This window comes from Monodelphis domestica, chromosome 3 (assembly GCF_027887165.1).
Source record: "Monodelphis domestica isolate mMonDom1 chromosome 3, mMonDom1.pri, whole genome shotgun sequence".
NCBI lineage: Eukaryota > Metazoa > Chordata > Mammalia > Didelphimorphia > Didelphidae > Monodelphis > Monodelphis domestica.
The window spans coordinates 223,949,848-223,962,430 of NC_077229.1; the positions used below are offsets into that span (position 1 = coordinate 223,949,848).

Genomic DNA, 12,583 nt, shown 5'->3' on the forward strand with positions numbered 1-12,583 from the left:
TTAAGAATGAGAAATGGGGGGGGCAGCTGGGTAGCTCAGTGGATTGAGAGCTAGCCCTAGAGACGGGAGGTCCTAGGTTCAAATCTGGCCTCAGACACTTCCCAGCTGTGTGACCCTGGGCAAGTCACTTGACCCCCATTGCCTAGCCCTTACCACTCTTCTGCCTTGGAGCCAACACACAGTATTGACTCCAAGACAGAAGGTAAGGGTTAAAAAAAAAAAAAAGAATGAGAAATGGGGGGAAGCTGGGTAGCTCAGTGGATTGAGAGCCAGGCCTAGAGATGGGAGGTCCTAAGTTCAAATCTAGCCTCAGACACTTCCCAGCTGTGTGACCCTAAGCAAGTCATTTAACCCTTATTGCCTAGCCCTTACCACTCTTTTGTCTTTCAGTATTGGTAAGGGTTTAAAATTAAATTAAATTAAATTAAAAAAAAAAAAAAGAGAGAAACATGTTAAAATGACCAGAGCTAACTCCTATATCCATTACAAATGCAAAGTTCCTCAAAGAAGCTACTTATCTAAAGTAAATTTCCAGAAAATTTTAAAAGCACAGACCTCACCCAAATGACAGGTTTTTTTTTTCTCTAAGAAACCATGTTTATCCTGCATCTATGCCCTAAACCACATTAACTACTACTGGAGACAAGTAATTAATAGGTTTTACATCCAATTCTTTTAACTATAATATTACTCCACAAAGCCATCAGAAATGGCTTGACAAAATAAAAATACTATGTGGAAGGACTGAAAGTCAAATGAAAAGTGACAGGTTTAAGAGGGGTAAGACGATGAGAGAGATAGAATGATAAAGAGGTTATGGTAAGAGAAGGGAATGTCAGAACTTTTGGTTAAGTAAAAAGAATGTGTATGAGTAATGAATGGTGAAATCAAGGGTGTGACTATCCCTATGTGAAGGAGGTAATGAGTTACGAAATTCTAAAACACAAGAGCCAAGGGAGTTAGAGGGAGTTAAGTTCCCTTGTGTAGCTTCCTAGCCACCCAATATATCAGTTACTAAAAGGGTTAAGATGGGAGGAGGAAGAACCTGGTCAACTTTAGGACTTAATTTCTACATTCTGAGCTGGAAAATAAATTCTGATAATGAATATGAAAGGAGATGATGTGGTCAAGCAAAGAGAGCAGAATGAGAATTTGGAAATAGCAGTAGGGAAACAAATAGTATTCTAACTCTACCTCAAAGAAAGAGTCTATGTGTTTGTGGAGTGAGATGGAAATGGAGGAACAGATAAAAGCAAATTTAGTTCACGCAGTGAAGATACCCAAGAAGTCAGATCTCAGGAGGGTGAAGTAGATGAAGTGACATCAAGGTCCAGAAGAAAAGAATATTTTCTTACAACGTAACAAATTCCAAAGCAGATTTGGAAGAGAACCCAAGAAGGGTAGTAGTAGACAAACAGAATAAGGATGAAGAGAAAGTAGGGGTTCGAGATGGGCAAGACAAGAGGCAAGGTTGGTCAGTTTGTTAGTCACAGAAGCAATAGCTCTCCAAGGGATGCTATTGCCAGTAAGAACCAAGAAAGTTGGAATCTTGGTTTCAACTCCTGTTGTATCCTTATGATTGACTTGGGGGAGGAAGGAAGGAGTAAGGGATAGGGAATGGAGGAATAATTTGGTCACTGTGATTGGATCAGTGAAAAATACAGTAGAAATTGCTACCCTTATTCTAAAAACAACTTTGTAACCTGAGATTACATTAGCATTTTCCCCCTGCCCAAACATGCTTGCCTCACAAGTAGACTTTTAATAAAATTAAAATGCTTCTCTCTCTCTCTCTCTCTCTCTCTCTCTCTCTCTCTCTCTCTCTCTCTCTCTCTCAGCCACAATCCTAAACCTAACCAGTTCTTTAGGCCCATGTATTTACATTTAGGCTCAAAAGACATTTAAGAGATAATCTAGTCCAAATTTATCATTTGGAAGATAAGACAACCACTATCCAAAGGCTAAAGTTATATACCCCCCTGTTCTCTCAAACAGTGGCAGAATCAGAACTGGTTCCAAAGCCTCCTAACCCTAATGCTAATGAGTTTACCATTTCACGCTACCTACCTATATTATTGTGTCAAATCTGGTCAACTAAATCTACACTATTGAGATCACTCTGGATCTGCGTTCTCACACAATACAGTTTCTTCACATGGGGGATTGGTAACTTGTAAATATCCTTTCTATGACTAATGGATTTTGAAACAGTCATTATTATGTTATCTTCCCACAAATAGTAAGCAAATTAAGACCAAGGAGAGAGCTTTTGTAGAATATGACTGAAAATCTCCCTCCAGGATGATAAATCACTTAAAATCTCTATGATTCAAATCTAAGTCTACATAAAAGAAATTAAGTTTTGACTAGTATGATTTGTTCTGACTAAGTTTATACTGGGTTCCCAGTTCACTGCTTTCCTTTTAAGTTTCCACAAGCATCAGCTGAATTATCAGCTCTATACTTCTGCAAGAGATTGATATCTAAAAGTTTTCAGAATTCACCTGTTTGACAATCATGTCATAGTTTTATAAGTCTCTTATAACTGGGTCACAATCTATTTTCCAGCCCCATTAAATGCTATTCCACTTTTCTTATGCCCTTCGGTTCAGCCAAATTAGCCTTCTGTAAGTTACACATGCACACACACACACGCTGAGCATTCCATCTCTTTGTGCATAAATTTCTCAAGCATGAATTGCCTTTTCCTCATCTCCACCTCACAGATCTTTCTCCTTTCAAAATACAGTGCAAGTAACAACTTCTACCAAATGAAAATCTCTTTCCATCCTAATTCCTAAGTACTAGTTGCTCCTGTCTGAGCAACCATGTATTTTCAAAATGTTTTATTTTATGTATCTCTACATACATAGATTGTCTCCCATAGAATTGTAAGTTCTTTCAGAACAGGGATTTTTCTTCCATGTGCCCATTACTAAACACTGTGTCTTCCACATGGCAGATGCTTAATATTTTATGCCCTCTTTCTAATGAACCTTGCAGGAATGCACTCAAATGCTTTTTGGTAAGAATATAAAAGTACTATAAAACTACTCAATTGTGATATAGAACTTATAGGAATGCCCAGAAGATTTTAAAAAAATCAAAGATTAACAATAATCACAAAATTCCTCATGGCTAAGTTGTCAAAAGATGGGTAAACAGTTATGGGTATAAAAAAAATGAGAAAGTATTTTAGATTATGGCAAGAAAACAAAAACTAAAAGAAAATGACACAGAACAATCCTTGGTTAATGAGGAGGCTAACATCATGAGAGTAGCAATGGAATGTATGTGAAAACACTTGCCTCTTCCAGAATACAGAAGGCCTTGAAATTCACAGCTACAACTTAAAGAAAACTATATTTTTATTTAGCAAAAATCCATTTTCTCTTCGTACCTAATCCCCAGAGAACCAAAGCAAGACAAACTCTGGTTACAAATGTGTAGTCAAGAAATCATGAAAAAAAAATGCAAAGGAAAGAGGCCTTGGCAGTCCCAGGTCTCAAACTATACTATAATAAAGCAATGATCATCAAAACAATTTGGTACCGGCTAAGAGACAGAAAGGAGGATTAGTGGAATAGACTTGGGGTAAATGACCTCAGCAAGACAATCTATGATAAGCCCAAAGATCCCAGTTTTGGGGACAAAAACCTATTTGATGAAAACTGCTGGGAAAATTGGAAGACAGTGTGGGAGAGATTAGGTCTGGATCAACATCTCACACCCTACCAAGATAAACTCAGAATGGGTGAATGACCTGAATATAAAGAAGGAAACTATAAGCAAATTAGGCAAACACAGAATAGTGTACTTGTCAGATCTATGGGAAAGGAAAGACTTTAAAACCAAGCAAGAACTAGGAAAAAAAAAATCACAAAATGTAAAATCAATAATTTAATTACATCAAATTAAAAAGGTTTTGTACAAACATAACTAATGCATCCAAAATTAGAAGGGAAGCAACAAATTGGGAAACAATCTTCATTACAAAAACCTCTGACAAAGGTCTAATTACTCAAATTTATAAAGAGCTAAACCAGTTGTATAAAAAAAAAAATCAAGCCATTCTCCAATTGATAAATTTACTTAAAGAAATCAAAACTATTAATAAGCACATGAAAAAGTGTTCTAAATCTCTTATAATCAGAGAAATGCAAATCAAAACAACTCTGAAGTATCACCTCATACCTACCAGATTAGCTAACATGACAGCAAAAGAAAGTAATGAATGCTGGAGGGGATGTGGCAAAGTCTGGACATTAATGCATTGCTGGTGGAGTTGTGAATTGATCCAAACATTCTGGACGGCAATTTGGAACTATGCCCAAAGGGTGATAAAAGACTTGTCTGCCCTTTGATCCAGCATAGCACTGCTGGGTTTGTACCCCAAAGAGATAATAAGGAAAAAGACATGTACAAGAATATTCATAGCTGCGCTCTTTGTGGTGGCAAAACATTGTAAAATGAGGGGATGCCCTTCAATTGGGGAATGGCTGAACAAATTGTGGTATATGTTGGTGATGGAATTCTATTGGGCTCAAAGGAATAATAAAGTGGAGGAATTCCATGGGGACTGGAACAACCTCCAGGAATTGATGCAGAGTGAGAGGAGCAGAACCAGGAAAACACTGTACACAGAGACTCATACACTGTGGTACAATCGAATGTAATGGACTTCTCCATTAGTGGCAATGCAGTGACCCTGAACAACTAGGAGGAATCTAGGAGAAAAAGCACTATCCACAATAAGAGGAAACACTGTGGGACTAAAAACACCAAAGAAAAACAACTGCTTGAATACATGGATTGAAGGGATATAGTTGGGGATGTAGACTTTAAATGAACATCCTAGTGCAAACATCAACAACATGGAAATAGGTTCTGATCAAGGACACAAGTAATACCCAATGAAATTGTGTGTTGACTGTAGGAAGGGTGGGTTGAGGGGAGGAAGGGAAATAATGTGATTAATGTAACCAAGGAATAATGTTCTAAATTGACTAAATAAACTAATTCAAATGGAAAAAACCCAAAATACCAAATGTTTAGTCAAGCAAAACAAATTTTGCCATGTCTATAAAAAGGTCTCCTATGAGTCCCTTCACCCCTCTATTGGGGAGATGGACAGCACTATTTCAATATCAGTCCTATGATATCATACCACAAGTTTAGACTTGATATCTTAGGAATTACAACTAAAGGATTCTGAGCAACAAAGTGATATGTAAATAAGAGCATATAAGAAAAACTGAAATGCAAAAAAAGATGAAGGAAGATAGCTGTAAGGTTGTTGCACCAAGCAAGACAGGTATGATGTCTTGGAAAAAATCCATATGAATATCTCAATGGGAATGGACAGACATTTAAATATAGGGGGAAAAAAACTGCATGAGTGACTAAAACAACAGAAGAAGATAAACAATTCAAAGATCTCCAGGTTTTAAGTAGCTGTTAGAAAATAATAGCAACAAAGTTAAGGAAAGGATATGGTTTAGGAAAGAGAGCAGTTTTGGAAACTTGAGAGTTAGAGGCAAGGGCAGGATATTCAAGAGGAAATGTCCATTGGGGATTTGGAGATAAGACTTAATTTAAGGTTAGAAAGAGGACAAAGTCAGATATAAGGTAAGGAATCAAATAAGAGTTGCTTTCATCATCTGAGACAATTGCCTCTAACTTCAAGAGATTAAATTAGTATAGTTTCTCCTATAAGAATATAAAAGCTTCTTCCAAGTAGAGTTTGTCTTGCAATATCCCTAGCACCTGGCCCAGTCAGAATATGCATTTAAAAATACATGATTACTGACTGATCAATATGGTAAAGGAGCCTCTCACCTTCAAGCAGGAATGAAGACAACACAAGGCAGAAGGGAGGAAGGGAGTGAGGAAAGAAAGGAAGAGAACCAAAAACAAGAACAAAAAGATAAATCCTTATAACATCAAAATATTAATTTTTACCTCAATAATTACCTCAAAAAAAAAAAATATGTGCTACACACATAGTAAAGGTTAAAAGGAACAGGGTATTATCATGTTGTAGTTAATTGGAAAATGAGGGGGTGTCCCTCAAGGGGAATGGCTGAACAAATTGTGGTATATGAAGGTAATGGAATACTACTGTGCCTTAAGGAATGATGATCTGGAGGAATGAACTGATGCAGAGTGAAATGAGGATAACCAAGAGAACACTGTACCCAGAAAGTAAAACACTGTAGAACTATCCAATGTAATGGACTTTACTACTAGTAGCCATGCAATAGGATATTCCTAAAGGATTTAGGAGAAAGAATGCTATCCACATTGAGAGAAAAAAACCTATAGGAGGAGAAACACAAAAGAAAAACATGATTTATTAATTATCATTTGTATATTGGGGTATATGACTTGGGGTTTGGGCTTAAAAAGATCGCATTTGTGCAACCCAATAGAACTGTTTGTTACAGGCTCTGGGACGGGGGAAAAAGATGAATCATGTAAACATGGAAAAACATTTTAAAAAATAAATAGAAATGAAAAAATAAAATAAAAATGAAAAAAATGTCACTATGCATTCCTATTTTCTTTTTGATTTTTATTACAAAACTTGAGCTTCATTCCCAAGGAACAAAACATCAAACATTTAACTAGAGAAAAGGTTAAGAGAGTGTCCAGCTACATTATACATTAATAAGTCAGGAAATTAATCCTTTTATGGAATTAGACTTCATCTAGTTATTATAATTCACTTCTCTAGTACACTAGGCTTTCACTAAAATTTAAAACAAGATTTTCTCTCACACTTAGATAATTTAAATGTTTACTATTTCCAGAATTGTTTTGCTCATCCATTTCCTACTAGGTATTTAGAACAAATTGCCTAAATCATTACATTTTACTACTATTACACAATGTATTCCAGTCTGAAATTTCAGGTTATAAAAAATTTATTTCCTTTCCTCACTTGATCAAAAATTTACATAAAACAATTATGCAGGGGGCAGCTGGGTAGTTCAGTGGATTGAGAGTCAGGCCTAGAGACAGGAGGTCCTTTAACCTCTAACAGAGGTTAAAATCTGGCCTCATACACTTCCCAACTGTGTGACCCTGGGCAAGTCACTTGACTCCCATTGCCTAGGCCTTACCACTCTTCTGCCTTGGAGCCAATACACAGTATTGACTCCAAGAGGGAAGGTAAGGGTTTAAAACAAAACAAAACAAAAAAACAATTATGCAGAGGTCCCAAACTTGGTGCAGTTCTAAGCTTTAAAAGCATTAATATTAAAGTGTTACTGATTAATAACTGCACTAAGACTTCTGGGACACCATGGAAAAGGGGGGAGGGGGTGTACAACACATAATTAAATGCCAAAATGTATGGTTTTTCTTTCCAGTTTGGGAAAAACTTATTACCTCTTCATTCACCAATATTCATTTTGGATAAATTATTCTTTAGAACTATGGATAGACTTAAATCTGTAAGGATAATTTAGGGCTCTGACCTAATCTAATTTTGATTTTTGGTCGCCAGGGGATATCCCAAATAAAATACCCAAGTCAGTTTGAAAATATATGTTGGTTTAATCAATATATAGGGAAGAAATCAAGGAGAAGAGAGGGAAAAGTATAGGATTTCTCGGGAAGAAATCAAGGAGAAGAAAGGGAAAGGTATAGGATTTCTCCCGCCCAGCCTGTGCCAGGTGAGTTCAAAGTCCTCTGCCACGAAGTCCTTGAAAATTAGAGGCTTCTCTAAGAGGATAGTGTTTAGAAGGTAAAGGAGAGAAAAATCAGCCTAAACTCTGAGAGATCTCAGAGAAGAGCCTCACTTGAACTAAGTTATTACTAGGCTTCTTCCAATATGGTATCAAGGAAAACTCACTGCTAAACCCGGACAATAGCAACCGCCACGCCAAGATGCTGACCCACTCAGCAAGCTGCCGCCAGCCACCATTCTGCCGTCAAAGAACCCAGAGGGAAGAAGTGACACAAAATATATAGACGGTTTTACATCACTTTCCTGCGTCTCACATGTACCAATGATATCTTAGGCTTGACTTAGGACAGCCCAGGGGTCTGTCAGTTGTTTCTGATTTGTCATTTGCTAGCACATGTCTGTCATAGGCCACCCTCCTAAGTGCTTAATCCTTAAGTATGGGTGTAGATATTCCTGATTTTGTTAAGACTAAGTAGGGTGGAGTAATCTAAAGTTCACAAATCTAACTTTCTATTTAAAAGAACATTTTAAATTCAACTGTCTAAAACATACCTTTCTTCTTCCTGAAGACTCCCAAGGGGAAACATCTCCCCACGATGTATTATAAAAATATTTCTCTCCAGGATCATAACCTTTAAGGTCCTTTAAAAAGAAAGAAAAAAAAAAGATTAAGTTTTAAAACTTCAGAAATAAAATCATAAAACTATCCCTTGTGATTATCTAAAAGGTAGGCCTTAAATCTAGGTACATAATATAAAAAACATGTGTTTTACTTGCTTCAACTTAGCCCAAGTCACACTTGAAAGCTTGAATAATATTCAAACCACACCAAATTTGAAGGTTGAGAATGGGAGGAACAAGGTATGAGAATAATAGGTTCTAGAAATATATGAGTTGGGGGACAGCTAGGTATTTCAATAGATTGAGAGCCAGGCCTAGAGACCAAAGATCCTAGGTTCAAATTTGGCCTCAGACACTTGCTAGTTGTGTGACCCTGGGCAAGTCACGTAACTCCCATTGCCCAGCCCTTACTAATCTTATGCCTTAGAACCAATACACAGTATTGATTCTAGGATGGAAAGTAAGGGTTAAAAAAACAAACATACAAGAGTATATTAGAGTCTAGAAATAGGTACAGTGACAACAAACAACCAAATCCCCATGAACAGACAAATAGAGATAGGAAAAAGAATCTGGGTGATTCTAAACTAAGAATCAAGGTAAATAAACTAAAAAAAGCATAATTATCTGGAACCAAATAGTAGATAACAGTTCTATTTAACTCAAGAGTCCTTAAAAATGTCACAAAAATTTATATAAAAAATCATGACCCTGAATGTATTCTGCATATTATTTGAAAACAGAAAAAAGACTGTAAAAGTATTTCCAGCAAAAAAGATTGAAGGAGTATGTTAAACCAAGAATATAGCCATCAATTGGAGAATGGCTGAACAAATTATGATATATGAATGTAATGGAAAATTAGAGTACAGTAAGAAATGATGAGATTATTTCAGAGAAACTTGAGAAGACTTGTATGCAGAGTAAAATGAACAGAGCAGAAAAACAATTTATATTACAAAATCAACACTGTAAAAATGAACAATGTTTAAAAGCTTCAAAAACGGATCAGTACATCAATCAACCATAATTCCAAATGAACAATATGGGAATTTGTTTTGCCTTAACTATCTTTACTACAATTCCTGGATGATACAATATAAATGAAATGAAAATGAGGTGTAGTGAAAAGAAAATGGATTCTGGAGTCAGAAGACATTGGTTCAAATTCAGGTTCTACTAAGAGCATGAATAGTGTAGTCCCTGGGTACAGCACTTCCCCTTATTGGGCTTCAGTTGCTTCACCTATAAAATGAGAAAACCTCATCTCTTTCTAGAGTAACATACGTTTTATAAAACAAAGGAAGGATAATATCAAAGATTTTTTTCCAAACCAGAAGTTTTTAACCTTTTCTGTCTCGTGGACCTCTTTGGCAGCCTACGAAGCCAATGGATCCTTTTGAAAATGTTTTTCGAAGTATAAGATAAAATGAGTATTATTACAAAGAAAACCAACTACAATGAAATACAGGTATCAAAAAAAAAAAAAACCACACCAAAACACACAAGTTCTCATATCCCAAGTTAAGAAAAATTGTTCTGGGCTCTTCAAACTTTGTTTCTCAAGGGAAACCTTCCAGAGTTGAACTTAATGATTTAAAAAAAAAAATTCTAGGTTTAACCTTGGCTAGAATGTATTTGATAGTTCTCACCTTTATCATATAGATAAGAAATTAAAATCTTTTCCCTCCACTTTAAAAATTTTATCTTCTATTAATAACATTTATTTTTATATCACATTCATTTCCATATACTGTACGTATGTGTATTTTGTAAATGTAGAAATTTTAGGCTTCTGGGAGAGGTTATAATATTGTAATGGCTAAAAATGTGGCTACAGGATTTATGTAATATTGAACAATGGCCGCCAAGGAATTTACTTATGAAATTCCTAAAATGAAACACTCAAGTCAGAATGGAGTTTATGGAGGTTTAATCACACTGGAAGTAGAGAAAGGAGAGGGAGAGAAGGAGAGAAGAGAAAAGGGAAAGGGGCTACTCAACCTCTGACCAAGGCAGAGGGAGTTTTAGGCCCAAAGGTTAACTCACGTGACCGATCTGAAGGAAAGCTGTCTGCGGGCGTCCTCCCTCTCCAAGCTCCTAACACCCCCACTCCCTCTAGCTCTCTCCACAGGAAGTGAGCGAATTCTAGAGGCTGTTCCCTACCTCACTTCCTGTGTCTCACAAATCCAATGGTTGGCTCTAGCTTGGCTTAGGACAGCCCAGGTGGGCAGTTAGTTATTTCTGATTTGTCATTGACTAGCGCATGCCCGTGTAGTGTGGGTGTGCACAATTTTTGGGTGCTAGACCAAGATGGAGACTTTTAAAATTCACAATTTGTGGGTGTGCACTCTTCTCTCCTACCCAGAACACCATATCTTTTAAAACACCCCCTCTCAAAAATTTAAAGGGAAAAAAAGCAGTTAGTAAAACTAATCAATTGAGAATGTCTGGGTGCCCTATCTTTTCACACATTTTCCTAAAAAACTAAGAATTGTGATCTCATTTCAATATGTCTATGTCTCAAAAACTGATTTTATATTCTACTAATAACAATGTCCATTACTCTAACCTCAAATTTTAAAAAAATTACATCTAGGCATAATAATTATATATATAAAGGAATATGATTCACAAGAATGACATTACATGAAAGTTTTCTTAATTTATAGCTACATTTTAATTGATATGTAAATAAAGCCTAGGATTCCCTCTCAATTTAGAACATTATTCCTTGGTTACAAGAACCATATTCTTCCTCCCACCCCCTTCTCGTAGCCGATGATCAATTCCACTGGGTTTTATATGTGTCCTTATTCAGAACCTATTTCCATGTTACTGATGTTTGCACTAGGATTGATCCCTATATTTTAAAGAAAGGTAAATATCCTTGGCCTTTTTTACAATATCACTCTATTTCAGCATAACCTATAGGACTTTGAAGGTTGCAACCCAGTTTTTTTTAAGTTTCCAAAAATTCATATTATTAAAAAAGGGTATAATGGGCTATCTTACCTTTATGATATACAGACAGCTAAGAGATTACCCACAGTACACTCACTTTTCAATAACTTCTTTAAAAAATTACAAAATTCTGGCCTTCACAACTTGGAAATGATAGGTATATTAGAGATAATTATTTAGAAAATAAGTTCTCCAAATTAAATCTAAGAATCATCATTGTTTAAGCCAAAAGAACAGACTAGTATAAAGAAAAAAACCATCTTCAGAAATCTTGATGGTCATCATCTACTCTCCAACACTAGAGCTTAAGTAGTTTTGTATAATATCCAAAATTAGGAATTTTAAATTAATGGTGATAAAATCTAGACACACCACTTCGTAACATTTTGTTTAAAATTACAACACTAAATCAAATGACTTCAAAAGTTGGAGGAGATATTTCTGGCAATATATTAATAAGACAACAAAAATCAAAATTGTTTTATTCCAGATATTTTTACTCAGAATTTTTTGTTTATTTTGAGATGAGTGTGAGTAAACACTTTGAAATATACAATACAATAAAACAATGTATTGTTTAGAATTTTTCATGTATCTTGTTCCAATTATATCATGTGTACCATACATAGACATGCCCTGTAGATAAAACACAGGCAATTGAAAGTAGATTTGAGTTCTCCAAGTAGAGTCAGGATGTACTGGATTTGGGATTCTGTCCATGACATTTACTAGAGCTTGTATAACCACGGGTAAGCCAAGCTCCTTGAATGTTTCTTCATCTACAAAATAAATATAAAATACCACTAGTAATAAGGATCTACTCACAAAGAATTATAAAATTCAAATGGAGTAATGTATGAAGTGCTTTGTAAACCTTGAAGTTCAGATAAATGTCAACCATTCCTACCAACATAAAATTTTAAGGGCCTAATATATACAAAACCATCATGTGCTAGGTGCTGGGGGTATGTGGATATGTTTGTTATGCCAGTACACTAATCCATAAAGATAGCGTCAGATAGCTTATATGAGGCAACTATGCTTGGTAGACATTCCAACACCAGAAAGTTAAGTTTGTGATGGCACAACCATTCATTTCTAGCCAAGGCAATAAATGTGATATGGGGATTTCTCTTAGACTGCATTCCATTTTCCTGGGATATGTTTTAGAGCTATATTCTTTTTTTTCTTTTTTAAACTCTTACCTTCTGTCTTGGAATCAATACTGTGTATTGGTTCCAAGGCAGAAGAGTGGTAAGGGCTAGGCAATGGGGGTTAAGTGACTTGCCCAGGGTCACACAGCTG

The 12,583-nt window shown here is 35.8% G+C and overlaps 1 protein-coding gene across 6 annotated transcripts in view; it reads right to left on the reverse strand.

Annotated features, from left to right (window-relative positions):
- Positions 1-12,583, reverse strand: part of ADNP2 (ADNP homeobox 2) — a 48,749-nt gene that overhangs the window by 4,678 nt on the left and 31,488 nt on the right. For all 6 annotated transcript variants that reach the window (XM_056823530.1, XM_007487843.3, XM_007487842.2 and 3 more), the window contains one exon: positions 8,246-8,335. In XM_056823530.1, coding sequence (XP_056679508.1) covers positions 8,246-8,335 — 90 coding nt within the window. The remainder of the gene's footprint in view (positions 1-8,245; positions 8,336-12,583) is intronic.